This window comes from Loxodonta africana, chromosome 4 (genome assembly GCF_030014295.1).
Source record: "Loxodonta africana isolate mLoxAfr1 chromosome 4, mLoxAfr1.hap2, whole genome shotgun sequence".
NCBI classification, from domain to species: Eukaryota; Metazoa; Chordata; class Mammalia; order Proboscidea; family Elephantidae; genus Loxodonta; species Loxodonta africana.
The window spans coordinates 144,459,380-144,479,667 of record NC_087345.1 but is presented as its reverse complement, the minus strand read 5'-3'; the positions used below and the strand labels follow the sequence as shown (position 1 = coordinate 144,479,667).

General features: G+C 39.0%; 3 protein-coding genes across 5 annotated transcripts in view; 2 read left to right on the top strand and 1 right to left on the bottom strand.

Moving 5' to 3' along the window:
• Window positions 1-10,771, top strand: part of IL15RA (interleukin 15 receptor subunit alpha) — a 46,828-nt gene extending 36,057 nt beyond the window's left edge. The window contains exons 4-6 of one of the 3 annotated variants that reach the window (XM_064284828.1): window positions 235-288; window positions 6,868-6,943; window positions 9,682-10,771. In XM_064284828.1, coding sequence (XP_064140898.1) covers window positions 235-288; window positions 6,868-6,943; window positions 9,682-9,826 — 275 coding nt within the window. In that variant the 3' untranslated portion in view covers window positions 9,827-10,771. Of the gene's footprint in view, window positions 1-234; window positions 289-6,851; window positions 6,944-9,681 lie in introns of all 3 variants that reach the window. The other 2 variants (XM_023548743.2, XM_064284827.1) reach the window with 2 other exon arrangements.
• A 210-nt stretch (window positions 10,772-10,981) lies between these two features.
• On the top strand, window positions 10,982-18,797 carry LOC100656212 (diphthamide biosynthesis protein 3-like). The gene has a single exon (XM_023548950.2). It carries the CDS (start codon window positions 13,662-13,664, stop codon window positions 14,085-14,087), a length of 426 nt encoding a protein of 141 aa, XP_023404718.1. The 5' UTR covers window positions 10,982-13,661; the 3' UTR covers window positions 14,088-18,797.
• The window catches only part of FBH1 (F-box DNA helicase 1), a 96,555-nt gene continuing 92,129 nt past the window's right edge, over window positions 15,863-20,288 (bottom strand). The window contains exon 20 of the mRNA XM_064284825.1: window positions 15,863-15,883. Within this exon, the coding sequence (XP_064140895.1) occupies window positions 15,878-15,883 (6 nt within the window). The 3' untranslated portion in view covers window positions 15,863-15,877. The remainder of the gene's footprint in view (window positions 15,884-20,288) is intronic.

Genomic DNA, 20,288 nt, shown 5'->3' with positions numbered 1-20,288 from the left:
AGGAGCTCTCTGTAACCTGAATCTTTTATAAGGGTTTTTCTGATTCTTAAATTCAGCTCAGTATCTAAATGAGTTACTCCGCTTTTTCTTTGGCGAAGCGAGTTTGGTTATGTCACCCGTGAATCTCCCAAGGTTTTAAGGTGAAAGCCAAGTTGCCCAGAATTCTCCTGCTTACTGGAAAATTAGTGCCTTTGGGACTATGGCCATAATCTAGCTGTAATCTCTTTTCTGCAGATGCCTCTTCAGACAATTCCACAGCTGTCACTGGTAATTCCTCAGCTGTCACTGGTAAGTGTTTTCATTTGTCTGGCCGCGTTTATGATCAGGGTGGCTGTAGTCCTTCTAGTTTGCAGACCAGTCCTAGTTGATGACTGCTGTCCTAGCATGATCGTTAATAGAATTCTTTTTCACTCTTAAAAGCATCTCAGTTTAGGTAATACATTATATAATCACCCTATTTATGGAATTCTTTAATTGACATGGAGTCCTGGTAGCACAATGGTTAAGAGCTCAGCTGCCAACTAAAAGGTCGGCAGTTCAAATCCATTAGCCATTCCTCGGAAACCCTATGGGGCAGTTCTACTCTGTGCTATAGGGTTGCTATAAGTTGGAATTGACTCAATGGCACGGGGTTTGGTTTTGGTTTTTTGATTCATTTGACATGATTGCTTAACATGGGTAGTTTCTAACCATCAGGCTGCTGATGTTGAAACCAGAGAACTGATACCTCACAAAAAAGGTCTCGTTGTTCAGCTGTTTACAGTTCTACTAAGCAGTGCTAGACTTCTGTCTAGGACTTATTGGAAACCATGATTGAATGCTGCCATAATTATAATTACACTGTTCTTCTGCCATAAGCTGAACTAATCTTTCAAAGGGTGTTACCACCATGTACTTTACAGTGAGGCTGTTCAAGTTTCTCAGTATCAAAGGCTTGTTTTTATAGAAAACAACACACAACACTAAGGCTGAAGGGAAAGAAAGAATGTCAAAGTGAATATAAGGGGGAAGATGGAAAAGTGTTTGCAAAAATGAAAGAAAAAGATGAAGGGAGGAGAGGAGAGAGCTCAGAGAGAAGAGAAAAGAGGATAGGAGAAAGATCAGGAAAGAAGAGGCAGGGAGAGAAATGCATGTAGTGAGAAAGAATCTAATACTTCTGTCTGACAAGCTTTATAAGGAACAAAAAGCAAAACAAAACAACTTAAAAAAAATTTTTTTTTAACTTACTTGGGCTATAATTTGATACAGAGAAAAAAATCTATTTTCTATTCATAAATTTTTCTGCAAATTTTTTTGTGGCTACATTTTATCTGTATCAAGTGTCATCTGGAAAAACAGCAAGTGACTTTGGTCATTTTAGCAGTTAGTTGGTTAGACTCGTTTAAAAAATGATTAAGACATATGCAAAGTCAAGACATTTTAGAAAGGCTCTTTTGGGATTATTTTCATGAAAAACTGGCATTTAATGACAATAACATTGAAACAAAAATATGTTCATGACTTAAGAGGAGAATGATAAATAAAATAGCCAACCTATTTTTTCCTTATGTCATGTACTACATTAATCTTTTTACATAGTTTTATTTTTTAATTTGGCAACATTTGCACGTGGTTTAAAAATCAAAAGTTACGAAAGGATAGACAGCAAAAAGTAAATCCCACCTCTGACTGAAAATTCCCTTGCAGATTTCTGTAGTCTCAGTGAGCTGATTGTATCCTTCCAGAGATAGTTAACGTGCAAAGAAGCAAATAGAAGTGACTGCTAGTCAGTTTGGTGAGTCCCTGGGTAGTACAAATGGTTAACAAACTTGGCTGCTAACTGAAGGCTGGAGGTTTGAGTGCACACAAGTAGGCCTAGCCATCTACTTCTAAAAAATCAGCCACCGAAAACCACTGGAGCACAGTTCTGCTCTGACACACGCGGGGTAGCCATGAGTTGGGGATGCCTTAGTGGCAACTGGTTCTCATAGACAATTAGGTATTTTATTTCTACTGTCCTGAAAGTTGTTTGTTTTCATCTAATGATATATTGACATATCTTGGAGATGCTCTCACATCAGCACAGTAAAAAACCACCTCATTCTTTTTAACAGCTACAAAATATTCCAGTGCATGAATTTGCCATCATTTATTTCGCCAACCTCCTGTTTAGATATTTGGTTGTTTACATTCTTTGACTATACTAAAAACAATGATTAATTGAAAAATATCATTTGGCATACATGCAAGTATATCTGTAGGATAAATTCCTAAATGTGAAATTTTGGGTCCATTTTTTTCTACATGTATTTTCAAAGAACTATTTTATTATGGGCTAAAATGTATTTTTTCCAGTTCATGGCTTTCATTTGATTAAAATATCAAAAACTCTGTCCAAAATTCTGAAATGAAATGTAATAAACCTTAACTAAGCACCTACAATAGACAAAGATAGCTCTGTGGCAAAGAACTGTGAAGATATAGAAATTAAAAGAAAAAAAAAACTTGAAATCTTTCCTGTTGTATGAGTAAGATTTCCTTCAGGCTGCTTAAATATAAAGAAAAAATGAGACATATTTACAACTTACTATAAGACAGAAGGGAAACCCTGGTGGCGTAGTGGTTAAGAGCTATGTCTGCTAACCAAAAGGTTGGTAGTTTGAATCCACCAGGCGCTCCTTGGAAACCCTATGGGGCAGTTCTACTCTGTGCTATAGGGTCACTATGAGTCAGGATGACTGGACGGCAACGGGTTTGGTTTTTTCTTTTTTTTATAAGACAGAGGAACTAAGTAAGCGTCATCAAAGAGATAAAAAAAAGATATATCTTATAATGTATTTACTACTTTGCTAATGAGGTGTAAACTAAAATTAAAATCATGCTAGGTTTCTAAAAAATACTTAGTGATAGTGCCTTATGTGTATGCCACATAAAGTTCCAGTCACCATGAGACCCAAGAGTATGCCCTTGTCAGAGTTACAAGTGGCAGAGATGCTCACTGGTTCCTTGGATATTTCTGCATGAGTTAGCAATCAATTGAGCTCATCTTTATTAAATAAAATTAGTTAATGATACTTTACCATAGTTGTTGCTCTGTAAATATTGACAATCAGTTCATTGATACTACCAACCTTATAATTTTTTATATAAGTTATATAAATGATTATCACCACTTTTATTTATTTATTTATTTTTTTGTACAACAGAAAATAATAAATAGTAGGTACTCAAATGTTGAATGAATGAGTGAATGAGTAAATGAATTTGAGGAATATTATATTTTGACAAATACTTAGGAAGTGTAGTTATACTTTCATTGTTTTAAATATCTACTGGCTGATTTGCCAGCTCTTTTTAGCAATAAATTTTTTCAGTTATTCTAATATCTGGTCTCTGGTTCTTGGGTTGGCTCTCCGTGAAGACTCCTGATTGTAAAGTCAAAGGTTAGAATGTCACGTATGACAGTGTTTACTCTGCCGTATCATTTAGCACACTAGGAGTGAAGAGTTTATTTTTTAGATCATATTTATGTCTCTAACCTCCCACATCTAAAAAAAATTTGTTACAGTAAATATTCTTCATCTTTAACAGAAACTGTGTCTATTATATCTTTCATCCATTCATTCAAAGTAAATTTTGAGTTCCAACTCTAGGCCCAGCATGTTCCTAAGCTGCAGTGAAATGCAGATTTCTCATTAAAAGGCAAATGTTACTTTAATTTATGGAACGTTGAAGATTTAATTTGATCAATTAAATATGTATGGAGTACCTACAGCACTTATGTACTGAGTACCCACCACATATGTGCTTAGAAGGGTGAGAAAAAAAGCCACCACCGAAGAATAATGAATTGATCTTCTGACTTTAAGAATGCCTTTATCTAATGCCGGCACACAGCACTTATGGTCACAATGACATAAGTAATACTGTTCCCTTATTGATCTTGCTTGTCTGGGCATTGCTAAGAAATGAGTATTCCTTATGTATTGGTATCTTTTATGATCCTGTGCTTGTATCAATTGCCAGGTTTGCTTTGGAAATGCCTATGTCTTAATTTTAGAAGCTCTTTTGTTACTTCCTCTTTTAAATTGCTGATGCTGAGCTCTAGCCACACATCTGAGTAGCAAGGTGCTGGTCTCCATTTCCTCAGCGTTAATCTCTTGAATGAGAGGAATGGACACATAGAGGATGTTTTCATCATCCATACCAAATGCTGGCCACCAGCAGCCTCACTGCCTTCTCCATCTTAAACCCAATATGCATTGTAGGTTTTTGCAGAAGTCAAGGGGGAGCTACTGGGCTTTGGGGGCTCCTGCATAATAATGAAGGGGCCCTGGTGGCACAATGGTTAAGGGCTCTGCTGCCACCTGGAAGGTCGATGGTTCGCACTTACCAGCCACTCCACAGGGGAAAAGACCTGGTAACCTGCTTCCTTAGAGTACAGCCTAGGAAACCCTATAAGGCATTTCTGCTCTGTCACACTGGGTGGTTATGAGTCAGAACTGACTCAATGGTACACAACAGAGAACAGAGTGCAATAATCAGTCTTTTCTCCTCCCTCCCTCAGACTCCCTCTACTTCTTCTCTGTCTCACCAAATCTCTTTCTCTCCCTGTTTCTCCAATCCACAAATCCCCTAGGAAACACAAAAGGGTGGAAACCTGGCAGTCGATATGTTAAGCCATTGTCTTAGTGATTCTGGTTTCGATTTCCTCACTAAGTTTCCCTGGATATAACTGAGGAAGAGGCTAATAGTCTCAGTTTAAGTCACTGAATTCAAATTGCTTTATCATTGTCTCAGGAGCCCTCTTCTCTCGATTCTGCAGTTTTTATTTTCATTAAAAAGAAACAGGAAGAAGCATTGTGAAAGTAGAGCTATATTTACATCAACTTGCCTTTTCCAATAAATTTCTCCATCTACAATAAATGCATGCCCTGCCTATCAGCCAAAATGAAAAAATAGCTCACCACAGAGTACAAGATTTTTAATATATCTTCCTTAGTCATGATGGTGATTAATCTTAAGTCTGAAAACTCAAAATATCTACCGACTTCTGTGTTTTCAGTTAGCTCTTTTGGAACAATTTTCTATGCTTATTTTTACCTACTTAGGAGTTGTTTTGTTTTCTTTTTATAATGTTAAGTGAGTCCTCTGAATACAATATTAATGCAAAAATATCAGGAACAAAATAAACATTTTTTAAAAAAGAAAATAAGGATTATCTCTAATGCCATCATCAGTTAACATTTTGGTATGTGTTCTTCCGGACTTTTTATCGTGCAAGTGGACACACACATTCTTGCTGGAGATTATTTTTGGTTCATTTTTATCTCAGCCAACTTTTTCACTAACGATATTATGGACACATTGCCATCCAGTCGATTCTAACTCATAGCGACCCTATAGGACAGAGTAGAACTGCCCCACAGGGTTTCCAAGGACTGACTGGTGGACTGGAACTGCCAACCTTTTGGTTAGCAGCCAAGTTCTTGACCACTGCACCCCCGGGGCCCCCATGATAATAATAGCTGAATAGAATCCCATATTATGGGTGTACCACGCTTTATTTAATTTTCTATTGATAAGAGATTTCAATTAAAATTATTATTATATTATTTTTTATTATTTATCACAATACTTCAGGGAATACTCCTGTATATATTTTTTTGCCCAGCCATCTCTATCCTTAAAATAAATTCCTAGAGGTGGAATTAGAGAGTTAGTATACATACGGTCTTCTCTAAAACTTTTGTTACATGTTTCCAATTGCCCTTGAGAAAAACTGTACCAATTTAACTACCCAGCAAAGAATCTGAGTGTTTCTCCTCCATATCCTTATATTTAGTTGTTTTTCAATAGATTACATTTGAAAGGCCAAGCCATAAATATTTATCCTTGTAAACAATTGTTTATCCTTGTAGCTGTAACAGTCCATGAGACATGTGATTCATGGTCTCTAGTGAGGCTACTGCTGTCTCCAGATGTTCTGGGTTGTAGGCAGCTGGGGTGATTTTAACAGGGAGATTTCACAATATTAAGGCAAATTGGCCAAATCGGCTTGGAGTTCATTACTGATGCAAATGTTTTTAAAAATAGTTATGCTTACCCTGCCATCAGGCTAAGCCCTTTTGTTTCCACATAAAGATCCCACTCTTCCTAGCCTAATAAATCTAGGTGTTGCCCTGACTTCTGGCCTTCTACCCATAAGTCCCCCAACCAGTCCAGACTGTCCTTGCTACTCCATCAAAACATATATTTTCCTTTTCCTGTCATTAGCTCACTCTCCTTAATATCCCTAATTCTCCTTACCACTCTTCCTCTGCCATAAAAAGTTGCAAATAAGAAATAATGATGAAATTGGAAGAGAAATGACAGCGCACACTATCATTGCTAAATCAGGATTCTGTGAAGTTGAAGAAAAAGGGGAAGTTATGCCAGGGGCAACTCAGAAGGAGTTTCCCTCTATCTTCTCAACTTTGGATTTAGCAGGAGGTATTTCTTTCCCTAAAGTACTGGCTGCTTCTTCCTCATTGTGTTTCCATCCTTTCACCCCAGCTTTTGATCTGTGAGGCTCTTACTTTCCTTCTAACTTACTCCCACCCCACCTCGTCATTCCTGTTACCTTGCTCCAAAAAGACAAGGATTAGGAGCAGGGGATATGAGCAAATACAAATAAGGACAGTTTGAACTAGCAGTGTTGGTAGCAAAGATATAGAATAAACTGAATTACATGGACCCTCGAGAAACGTTAATAACAGTAAGTTGATTGGGAAGGCATCTGGCTCTCCCTGCCAGGAACGTAAACTGTCGAAAATTATTAGGTTTTTAGAAATGAATCAACTACTGGGCCTTTTAGCGTGATACCAGCTTAGTTCTGTTCTTTTACAGTGGCAGTCCCCACATCTGTCATCCTGCTTTCTGGAGTAGGTGTGCTATTTTTTCTGGCATATTACAAAAGAACAAGGTGAGTACCCAAGATAATCACACTGAACAAGTTCCTTCCCTACAGAAAAAGAGTTATAATGATTCCCTGAATGCCCTATCAAAGAATCCCTCTCCTGATCGCACACTCACGCTATTCTATACTGACCAAAAGGAGTGTCACAGCCAAACTGTCATGAGGCAGCCCTATAGAGCCCTTCACTTCCCACATCAGTTCTCAGACAACCAGCTAAAAACAGGTGCAACAAGAGCCTGACTGATGGAAGGGGGCCAATATATCTATCAAAAGTCAGCTCAGAGAGAAATACTGTGCCAAATGACCAAATTGATGGATACACCAATTTTTATCAGTTTTCCTTATGATGTATTCATGAATATATTCTTCTTGAATATACTCATTAAATATGCATATATTTTTCTTATAAATATACTTTTTCTCTCAGTCTTAATTTTGTATTTCTAATAATTCGGGTTCTGCATGTCAGCATTTCACCCATGACAAGATTTTGCCACCACTTGCTGAAATTTCAGCTTTTATTTTTTCCACTCTTCAGGCATTTTTAGCATTCTTTCATTAAGGTCTCAAATGGCATATTAGCCCTAAGTTTGTACATTTGTCAGCTAGTAACCAATATTTTGGAATTCTATATTGATGTGGTTGCTCTTATGAAATGCTTCCTCGGTATTATGCAATGAATGAATATCATATTTGATGAAACTAAACTTTTAGTTACTAGTTATAAAATATTCCTTCCTAAATATTATATCAATATAAAGAGTAAACCACCCTTCGAGCCTTACTTTGACAAAATGAACACTCCATGAAATGCTTCTCAAATTCCGAATCCCGTTGCCTCCAAATCGATTACGACTCATAGTGACCCTATAAGACAGAGTAGAACTGCCCCATAGCGTTTCCAAGGAGTGGCTGGTGGATTCAAACTGCCGACCTTTTGGTTAGCAGTTGAGCTCTTAACCACTGCGCCACCAGGGCTCTACTGCATCACCAGGGCTCCTGAAATGTTACTGTAGAGCCAAAATAAAAACCTGTCATTTAAAACTTCACATAAATCTTCAAAAGCTGTTAATACCATCTCAACCGATGAGAAATGCCACAAACTTCATAAATAGTGGAGAAAATTAACAAGCTACGGTTGATATATTACTTTAAAAATTGTCAAAACAACCCTGTTGTTATATGCTGCTGACTCCATTCAGACTCATGAACGACCCCATGTGACAGACTAGAACTGCCCCGTAGGATTTCCTAGGCTGTAATCTTTTAGGTTTAATCTTTACTGGAGCAGACCATCAGGTCTTTTCTCCCATGGAGGAGCTGGTGGGTTTAAACCACTGACCTTTTGGTTAGCAGCCGAGAGTTCAACCATTGCGTCACCAGGGCCACTTAAAACAACCCTAAACATGTTAAAATGATGGTAAAACTGAAAATGACTTTTTAAAGGATTCCAGAGTATCATTAAAAATGGAAAAGTTTCCACATAAAATGCTGAATTTGGGATCTTAAGAGATTATAATGATTGATTATATTCAAAAATATATTCAAAAAAATAAAATGACTATATTCATTGGATATATTAAAAAAGAATATACTCTAAATATTTTTAAGAATAATACATTAAAAATATATTCTTAAAAACAATTTGTAAATTTGATATATATGGCCAATAAATATACTCACAAAAGGAAAATATGCACTGACTATATTAAAGAAGGAAACCCTGGTCGCGTAGTGGTTAAGTGCTATGGCTGCTAACCAAAGGGTCGGCAGTTCAAATCCACCAGGCGCTCCTTGGAAACCTATGGGGCAATTCTACTCTGTCCTATAGGTTCGCTATGAGTAGGAATCGACTCGACAGCACTGGGTTTTATATTAAAGAAATATTCAAATATATCTTTAATAAGAATTGGTAAATTTGCTAAGTGTGATTACTTGGTCATTTGGTGCATCGATCTTTCCATAAAGTAGTTTTGTGCAAAATGTTTATTAGGTAGATTTGTCAACAAATTGACACTTAGCGAATTGATTTTCAGTGAGTTGACCTAAAGTCCTGATTTATAGCTTAGCTATCACTTCAAGGAGTTCAAGTTGCTCCCCTTAAAATGTCCTAACAAATTGCTTATCCTCAGGAGGTAGGTTATAGGGAAGAAAGAGCTGACCCAGATACTCAGGGCCTAAAAATTTGAGAGAGTCCACTGACAGGCGGGCAAGCATATGAAATTAAAATATTCTGCCTCCCCCATGCTTGGTTATCCAAGGACTGCTTAATATATTTATTGTTTGTTTTTCTAACACTAAGTGCTTTATAAATGTTAAATTATTTTTATCAAGATTATCAAGTCTGGCTTAGCTAGGCTCCTAGTCACTCTTTTTCTTTTCTTGTTCCTGCCATTTGAACTATGACTTTTTAGTAGAAGATTGGCAAGGTAGGTGGTGGGAGGAGGGTGAGTTGCTGTAACAGGACTGGTAAATCTTTGGTGGATGGGAAAGTTGAAAATACCAAATAGGATTTAAATACTGTCTGTAAGTTTCACAGATCTAGGTTTTCTCTTCCTTTGAGTGACACAGAAAATTGAAGACTAAGTATTTTATGATTCTTGAGAGGGAGGCCTATGTCTGCTAATATAATCCACACAGTGCTAGACATACACATTCCATAATAATTATCTTAATTTTAATGTTACTTGATTTGAGGATGACCTTGTCTTCTTTTCAAAACTTGTAAATTATCTGCTTTTCAGGCAACATCCCCCAACACAAAATGTTGAAATGGATAACATGGAAGATATGCCAATGACTGGGGAAACTAGCAACAGAGAGGAAGATATAGAAGGCTTCCAACACGATTATGAAACTCAAGGGGAAAACCAAGCCCAGAATGTCTGAAGCATAGGAGCCAACTCTGCTTTAGCAAAAGACAACATAGAGAAAGCTCAAGGAGTTAGGTGTCAGGAAAAAGCCCACCAGAATAATAAAACATCCCTGGCATTACTTTACTTACAGTGCTCAGCCAAGCATCTCCTGCATGGGTATGTTCTCCAGCCATAGATGGACTCTGGCTGACTGTCATGTCATGCCACAGGTTTACGGGCCAAGTTCCCAAAGTCAGAGCCGTTGAAGCTTTCCAGGGAGAAGTTAAAGGCTTCAGGTCTTCCTCCTTAGGGTTTTATTTCCTTATAACATTTATTCAGGACAGTTTATCGACCTGACTATCTATTCCATCCTTCATCCAGACTTGTAGTTTACAAATAAAAGAAGAATACTTGAGGCTCTAATTACAAGGCTCTTCCTGGCTTGGAGATGCCTAAAGGATGACACCAGCATTTCAGCTCCTAAGAACTCTATCTCCAGTTAGGTGCTCCATAGTGCAGTGAAAGGGATCACTGACCGGTGGAAAAAAAGCCATGCCCAATGGATTCTCTTGACTTAAGGATTCAGAAAGAAGAATGCTGAACTCAGTGACATTAAAATGTAAACATATGTATACATTTATATTTATACTTCTTGTATATTATATTTACATATTATATGATTTGTATTTTGAAATTGTACCTTGTATAAATAAAATGTCTATTTTCAATACAAAAAATATATGCCCTAGAAGAATCCTTGAGGAGAAACATATCACAAAGAACCAAAGAGGAGGAAAGAGTGAGAACGGATAATCCAAAATGAGAAAATCCTTGTCAAAAAGTGGATCAGATCCCAGTTTTGGAGAATTTCTAATAGAATTTCCATGTGGGAAATCATGTAAGAAGCAACATAATCTAATCTAGACAGTGGCAATTTATGGCACAGCATGCCTGAATTATCGATGGGACTTTAATACAAATCGTTTGTTTCCTTTTGCTCCATTGCTCTTTTCTGACTCTTTTTCTTTCTTTGTTGTTTATGACTTTTTTTTTTTAATAAAATAATGGGCTTAATCCCACCTCCTCATTCTTTAAATGAGAAAATTGAGGCCTAGAGAAATTGATTTGCCCAAGGCTACACAGCTAAATAATGCCAGGGCTAGAAGAGAAATGGGGTGGGGGCAGGGGGACAGAGAGGAGAGAGGCAGTCCTGACTATACACCAGCTACCAAATGCACCATCACATAGCCAGAGGCAGCCTCCATGGCACTGGAGAGGCAGGGCATGGGCATAGCGAATTCATGAATGCCATTTCTCACTGGCTTCTGCACGTCATCAGTTTAGATGGTTTCAACAAAATCAAAAGAAGCGTAATCACAATGGCTCAGGTTGAGAATTTTAGAGCCATACCACTTTCACTATCTGGAAATACCTTTTTCAACAAACAGAAAAACTCATTGCTAACACTTGGGCTCAGCCATTTTATTCAATATTGACTTTATTACTTGATTATCCAGAACCCGGCTGGCTGCTTATTCAAACTTTTTGCTTCTCTCTTTGACTACCTGCCCCTAAATTTCTAGAGTTTACCATTAGCTGGATGCAATTTTTTCTTTATAAGAAGTTCTAAGAGTTTGACACTGTTATTTTTAAAATTCTAATTTGACAGAAGATACAACTAACTCAAAAAATTGGGCAGGTTGAGGTTTAGTGGAATCAGAAGCTTTTGAAAGATTTCTATCAGGCATGAGAGGGCTGTCGTAGGACCAATTCATAGATTTGAGGCTCTAATTCACATTGGTCTTTGGAAAAGTCTGCATTATGATGACTGGGGGGCCCATTTTGGAGCTGTAGAAGCATCAGGTTCAGAATCACCATGGAGAAGTCTGTGATCCATCAGGGATCAATCAAGTTCAAGCTGAGTAACAAAAAATTAGATCTAGAGATTGAAGCAAGCAGAGCTGGGTATATTTGAGGCTGAAAGGATTGGGGGGAATATATATATACAATATAAATTGTGTATATTTCATATACGGGCTTTTAACTAAAGGGGTAAAATGAACCCTCTCGCCAGGTGGTGTGGTCCTTCCAGGGAAACATTTGATGAACTAAACGGCTATGAGGCCAGAACATACCATAGCCCCAGAATCTATTCATCAAGCAGTGATTAATATCTTGAAAGCAAGAACTGTGTTTTCATCTTTGAGTCCTCAGAGACTGATACAGTGGCCTGAAGGTGAATGATAAACGTTAGATCAATAAATTAAAAGGTTTCCAACTAAAGAATGGCAACAATTTCCAGGGTAGGTCTGTTCCCAGGCAAAGCTATAAACTATGTGACAGTTTAGGGCACTCACCCACTTGTTTTCCTGCATCCTCTCTCCCTGACCTTCCTTGATAGTTATCTTCCTAAGCATTCCCTGGAGATATACACCTATACTCCATTTTTACATGCAAATAGTAGTTTACTAATATAAGCAGGCCTGGCTTGGCAGGACAAAATTTTGCCTGGGAATGGGGAATAATGTATGGACAGCAACAACAATCTACACTTGAAAGGAAGGCGTGAGAAATTTCACAAGCAAATAAATAGAAGTATCTAAGCGTCACCTCTTTTGTGCATGCATGGTGCCCACCCCTTTCTACACGGTCTCTCTGCCACCTACCAGTAGTCTGGCTGCCTGAATCCTCCAAAATCACCACTTCTCCATCGCATCGAAAGCCTCAGATATCAGCAAGTCCTGGGAATAGCCCTGACAATTGACCTGGAATGATGCTATTTGTCTCAGTTATCTACAAACCACCCCAAAACAGTGGCATAAAACAACCACTATTTATTATCTCTGTTGGTTGACTGCCCTCATCTGGCAGTTCTGCTGTATGCTTGGCTGCACTCGGCTAGTGGCTGGGTTGAATTGGAAGTTCCAAGAGGGCTTCACTCACTTGTCTGGTGCCTCAGTGCTCCTCTACAAGGCCTTCCCTCAGTGCTCCTCTACAAGGCTAGTTTGGGCTTCCTCACACCACAGTGGTGTCAGGGGAGTCAGACTTCTTCCCTAGTGATTGGCTTCAGGGTAGAAAGTGGAAATTGTCAGGTCTCTTGAAGGCTAGGCCAGAAATTGACACGCATAACTTCTATTGCATTCTATTGGTCAAAGCAAGTCACAAGTCAGCGCAGATTCAAAAAAAAGGGGGTGGGAAAATAGCAAAAGGGAGGGAAGGACTCAGTGGAAGCCATCTTTGGAGACTATGTGTTATTGTTGTTTTGTGTCGTGGAGTCCATTCTGACTCATAGCGACCCTATAGGACAGAGTAGAACTCTCACCATGGGAGCAGATCACGCTAGGTCTTGTCTTCTGCAGAGCCGCTGGTGGGTTCCAACTGCTGACTTTTCAGTTAACAGAAAAGCGTTTAACCACTGCACCACCAGGGCTCCTTGGAGACTTTACCACAGCACATTTCAGTGTCTGCAGAGAAGTGTAATTTACCTTTCCATCCTCAGCATTCAGTAAATGCTGATCAATATTGGATGGACGGATGGATGAATGAATAGAATTATCTGGGGATCAATATCTACCAATCACTGAAAGAGTCAATCTTTTTTTTATTTTTTAGTGGGAAAGCATATAGGACCCAAAAGGATTTGAAAGTTCTGCAGCTGTTAAGCCTTCCGCCCAGATGTCTCAACTGGCTACAAATCTACATAATTCACAGTTTTCCCTCTTCCTTCATTTTCTGCCCTCCACAATATTTGCCATAAAGAAAATTGATTACTGGGAAAGCGCCCCGCCGGGCTGGAGCCACATAAAATTAGGCTGCTGGAGGCGGCATGAGACGGCGGGGCGTCACCCCTTTTGCTGACCCTAGTAATAATGGCTGTGTTTCACGACGAGGTGGAGATCGAGGACTTCCAATATGATGACTCAGACTCGTATTTCTACCCCCGCCCGTGTGGAGATAACTTCTGTATCACTAAGGAGGATTTGGAGAATGGGGAAGATGTAGCAACGTGTCCTAGCTGCTCTCTCATTATAAAAGTGATTTATGACAAAGATCAGTTTATGTGTGGAGGAACAGTCCCAGCCCCTTCCACCAACAAAGAATTAAATGCTGAAGAATGCCTTAGGAATCCAAATCTTGAACAGCTGGGAACGAGCGAAGTTGGAAAAATCAAATGCAAAGTTACAATCCTCTTCGCCGGGGACAACAGTTTTGTTGCTTGCTGTGCCATTAGCCTGTGGGTTCTTTCCTTGGACAGCCACATTCATCTTCCATTAAAGAAGTTAGCCACGACATGACATGACATGACATGACCTGACCTGACCTGACATGACATGACATGCCTAATTTTCACACAACTTTGAATTGCAAATGTTCTTAGTTTTCTACCTGAGTTTTAAAGGAAGGTGATTTCAAGCCAGTGTTTTCTTTCCCTCGGTTTTGTCCGATCTTAAACCTAATTACTTCAAGATCTGATAACAGCATCATCTACCTCAAAGTCAGTGGTATTCCTTAAAAAAAAAAAAGGGATTGTACTTTTAGCTTGGTAATGAAGATTATTAAAATCAGCCCTTCCTTTGAAATTTGACATCACCTTTCCTGTTTTAAACTTCAGAATATTGCTTCCTTGTCAGGACTGTACTTCTAGTGACTGCACCAAGTTAGCCTCCTCAGTCTCGTCATTATTAAAATGTCCACGCTCTGGTAAGCATGGCTGTAGCGCCTGTTACACGTCACGTGTACAGGGCTGGGCGTGCTATGAAAAAGAAAACAGAGTGAGCTCATGATTTCTCCAGAGCTCAGAGTTAGTTGAATAAGAAAGAAAAATCAAAAAGTGAAATGATCAAAGAATATTTAGTTTTCTTGTTGATATTCAGTACGTTCCTTTAAAATCAGGACAAGATAAAAAGACAAAAGAGCCAAAGGAAGAATGAGGAGCAAAACATGCCAACTTAGGAAGTGAAATGTTTGAGTGATTCTGCCAGATCAGGGCAAGTAATATTTCTACGGCTGGATTTTTGTTTGCTTGTTTTTAAAAAAAAGGCTAATGAAACTGCACTCCAGCTGGGGGTTAATATCAAGTCTTTAGGGCTGGCGGCAATGCTTTCAGCATTATTACAATATCAGGTCACTCCTGAAAGGTGAAGCTCCTGTAATAACTCTTTCACTTCCTTAAGATGAGCCTGAAAACAGGAGGCCTTTTCTAAGTAAATAAGACCATGGAGGGCACAGCTAGTGGACCTATAACCTGCAACCAAACCAGACATAAACTCTTACAGAGAAATACTGCCCTGGAGAAAAATACATAAAGATAAGCCACCAGGCTTCCTTTGCTGCAGTGCTGAGAGCAGCAAAAATTAGAGTCACATAAGGAAATCTAAAACTTCCCTTTATATATACAACTTTCTTGTGTGTATAAAAAGTGAAAAAAAAAAAAAAAAAACTATTGTCTGGCAGGATGTTTGGGGAATGGCTCCTGCAACTAGAGAGAAAAATGGCTTGCCAGAATATGAACATCTTGTAACTGATTGATAAATGTGCTGCACGCACTTACTGGGGTTTATACTGAAACAAGTGAATGGCCTTTTTTGTCTGCCAGCAGCATGGCTATGTTTAACCATTAGTCTGAGACAGTAAATCACCAGAAGTTGTATGCTGGAATGCTTGGGATGACCAGAAACATCGTATGGCATATTCTTGATGTGATGAGAAATCTCATTGCTAGGTGAGACACTGACAGCCAGAAGTAATCCACAACTGCTCTGCAGAAGCTGTTGGAGCCAGCGACAGCTCAAATGAACAGCAGAATACTACGCGATGACTGACTGGAATGAGCCATGAGGAGAAATGAAATCAAATGTTGATGGCTTTGTAGCTATCGATAACACGTTGGCTCCTTCTGCTGATGCTGAATTCCAAACAAGAAGAGACGCCCTTAATGTAGATCTATTCTGAGTATAGAACAGGAAGAAAAGTTGGGCAAATCCAAACATCCCAGGAGAAATGAAGCATAAACAGCACTAGCAGTCAGTGTTCAGTGATAACCCGCAACACTGGGAATGATTTTGTTTCCAAAGCAACCAGGTCTCTAAATCTGTGAAGTGCAAAAGAACATATCAGGATTCAATCCTTTGTTAAGGAGAAAGTGAAACCAGGGTCTTTTCAGATATGAACTAGAATTTTGTGTGATATTTGTGCCTTATTTAACCCAACATGTTTCTGGAGCACCTCAACTGATTTGTAGTCCAGGCTCTGTCTCTTACTGGCTTTGTAGTCTTTGGCAAGGCTAGTGGATCCCTCATCTGTACAATTAGGAGCCTGGATTAACATTGTCTCTAAGTTGTTAGTTCTATATCATCAGGCTTGGTAGCTTGCAGGAACTGAAATGGCAATCAAAACCCTTATAAACTCAAACTATTTAGATCATGATTTACTGTGAAGACACTCCATTCTTCAATAAGTTAATGTTGCCACACTTTGGAGTTTGAATATAAAGTCAACTGGTTCTACATAGACTTTGGCGTACACGCCCAGAACCATTTCACTTGGAAAGCATCCAACATTTTTTGATAGCTATAAATATTAATTTATTACCAGGATAAATGTATTGACATGCTATATAAAGATAATTTAAATCCAAAAAAATAAGAAAGAAAATTGATTACTCTTCATCTTTTTATGTTGCATTGATTTTTCACACATTCAGCATTTCTCAAGCTGAAAGAACTAAAGAAAAAATTCAAACCTCGAGTTGCAGGATTCTATGGGGAAAATATTAAATGACGCAGGAAGCATCAAAAGAAGATGGAAGGAATACGCAGAGTCATCATACCATTCAACCATTTCAAGAGGTACCATATCATCAGGAACCGATGGTACTGAAGGAAGAAGTCCAAGCTGCACTGAAGGCATTAGCAAAAAATAAGGTTCCAGGAATTGACTGAATATTAATTGAGATGTTTCAACAAACAGACGCAGGGCTGGAAGTGCTCACTCGTCCATGCTGAGAAATTTGGAAGACAGCTACCTGGCCAGCCAGCTGGAAGAGACCCATATTTATGCCTATTCCCAAGAAAGGTGATCCAACCAAATGTGGAAATTATCAAGCAATACCATTAATATCACATGCAAGCAAAAATTTGCTGAAGAGCATTCAAAAGCTGCTGCAGCAGTATATTGACAGGGAGCTGCCAGAAATTCAGGCCAGATTCAGAAGAGGGCATGGAACTAGGGATATCATTGCTGATGTCAAATGGATCGTGGCTGAAAGCAGGGAATACCAGAAGGATGTTCACCTGTGTTTTATTAACTATGCAAAGGCATTTGACTCTGTGGGTCATAACAAATTATGGATAACATTTCAAGGAACGAGAATTCCAGAATACTTAACTGTGTTCATGAGGAACCTTTACATAGATCAAGAGGCAGTTGTTCGGACAGAACAAGGGCATACTGATTGGTTTAAAGTCAGGAAAAGTGTGTGTCAGGGCTGTATCCTTTCACCATACCTATTCAATCTGTATGCTGAGCAAATAATCCCAGAAGCTGGACTATATGAAGAAGAACGGGGCATCAAGATTGGAGGAAGACTCATTAACAACCTGCGTTATGCAGATGACACAACCTTGCTTGCTGAAAGTGAAGAAGACTTGAAGCACTTACTGATGAAGATCAAAGACCACAGCCTTCAGTATGGATTATACCTCAACATAAAATAAAAATCCTCACAACTGGACTAATAAGCCACATCATGATAAATGAAGAAAAGATTGAAGTTGTCAGGGATTTCATTTTTCTTGGATCCACAATCAACACCCATGGAAGCAGCAGTCCAGAAATCAAAGGACGCATTGCATTGGGCAAATCTACTGCAAAAGACCTCTTTAAAGTGTTGAAAAGCAAAGATGTCACCTTGAAGACTAAGGTGTGCCTGACCCAAGCCATGGTATTTTCAATTGCATCATATGCATGTGAAAGCTGGACAATGAATAAGGAAGACAGAAGAATTGATACCTTTGAATTGTGGTGTTGGTGAAGAATATTGAATATACCAAAAGAATATATTGCCAAAAGAATGAACAAATCTGTATAGAAGAAGTACAACCAGAATGCTCCTTAGAAGCAAGGATGGCGAGATTCCGTCTTACATACTTTGGACATGTTGTCAGGAGGGATCAGTCCCTGGAGAAGGACATCATGCTTGGTAAAGTACAGGGTCAGTGGGAAAGAGGAAGACCCTCAACGAGATGGATTGACACAGTGGCTGCAACAATGAGCTCGAGCATAACAATTTTAAGGATGGCGCAAGACCAGGCAGTGTTTTGCTCTGTGGGACATATGGTCACTATGAGTCGGACCTGACACATCGGCACCTAACAACAAGAACACACCAGTAGTTATACTCCCACTTGGGAATGGGTTTCCTTTGTTATGTTAAGAGGTCATATTAGTGTCGAGTGTGTTTTAAGCCAGTCACCTTTGAGATATTAAAAGGGTAGATTAGGACAGAGAAGGAAGCAGACACAGGGGAAGATAGATGCCAAGCCACATGAAGATCATCAAGGAGCCAAGGAATAGAAGCTAAAGAGACAAGGACTACCCCCACAGAGCCAACAGAGACAAAGGCTTCCCCCAAGAGCTGGTGCCCTGAATTCGGACTTCTAGCCTCCTAAAAGTGATAAAATAAATTTCTGTTCGTTAAAGTCACCCGCTCGTGGTATTTCTGTTACAGTAGCACTAGATTACTAAGACACCATAGTTTATAAACTTGAGTTTACTTGTCTTCCCACTGAGCTTGTTCTCCTTAAAGGCAGGACCAGACTAATTCAAATTAGTATCCCCAATACCTCACATGGCTTGATACATATAAGGAATTCAATGTTTGAATATTTTTCCAGAATGTAAAAATATGAGGTAATTTGTAGCACTAATTCCTGGGAATTCCGGTTTACACTTTTCTCCTTTAAGTGCCTGTCTATAAATTCACCTATTATACAAGATATAAAACCAAATCCACTGCCATCAAGTCAATTCCAACTCATAGTGACCCTATAGGACAGAGTAAAACCACCCCATAGGGTTTCCAAGGCTGTAATCTTTATGGAAGCAGATGAACACATCTTTCTCCTGCTGAGCTACTGGTGGGTTTGAATCTCCAACCTTCGGTTAGCAGCCAAGTGCTTTAACCAATACGCACCAGGTCTCCTTATACAAGATATAGTATCTTTAATGCTACTTTTGTTGCTTTTAGCTCTCCAGGATGTAATACTCCCTCCTCTCCAATTCTGGGATCCTCCACTGTTGGAGCACCTCATCGCCCACTAAAGCAGAAGGGGCCATACAGCCTCTCCCTGCTTCCACTGGGGTGTGAGCACAGGACTTGGGCTCGGCCCATCAGATGTGTGCAGGATCTGTTGAATACTGAATGACTGAAGCATGAGAGAATTTACACAGTAGTGCCAGCAGTGACTTCAGAAACATCAAAATCGTTGTTCTGCTCCCTTCTTCTTGGTTTCATGCTGCTTTTGCTCCCGTCCATTTTCTAAATCTTATCTTCCAACTTTCTATGATTCTATGAGTCCCCAATATGCTTCCATCATTTTTTTTTTTTTCCTTATAACAGATTCTGTTTTCAATGTCACTGAAAAGTTCTTTTCTGATATGGAATTTGGTACCACTTCTTGTACAGAGAAGTAGGAAAATAAGGAAAATCTGGGATAGATTATCTGGCTTAGATAGAATAGAAAAGAGTAAAAGTTCTGCTAATATTCTGCGATGATAATCTAGCAGCCCATGACATGTGGTAAATTAATTTAGCAGAAGTTATCAGGAATGACATGCCAACTAAAGGCCCAGCTCTGAGAGACTGCCTCACTGCCATCCTAAAATTATATGGGCATACAGAATTCAAGGCCACAGGATGGTGGCTACTTTTAATAGTGCTGAATAACTTAGAAAAGAGAATAACAAATTCACATCTCTTAAGTCTCAATTCGAGCCACAGGCTGAAACCTAGAGATTGCCTATAACCATGCTGAATTTCATCTCTTACAGATGCAAGGCCAAGAGCTGAAAACCGAACTTAAGAGTCTGATCCTTCAAGTTATTGAATAACATTAATTGAATTTACAGCCCCATCAGGTTTCTTAGTTGAAATATAAAGCACTGGTTGCATAAGGATGAGGTCCCAATAGTGGAATGAAGCTATATGGGAAATTTGGAGGATTCATGGGTATCCCAAGCCCATCCTCCACTTCCCTTTTCCCCAGAAGCAGCCTTGTTTTGTCAGATAATACTATTCCTCACTTGCTTAAAAGTACCATTATTTCCTATGATTGAAGAGTCAACTGGAAAGAGGAAACCTACTTCTGTCATGATCCCCTACCCCCTACTCCTGGTCTGCATGGGAAGAGGGCTTTACTAATGATCCTAGTCTGACTTTCAGGATCATATAAAGCAGCCTATTCAAATGGAACGACAGCTCCCACAAAAGCCATCCA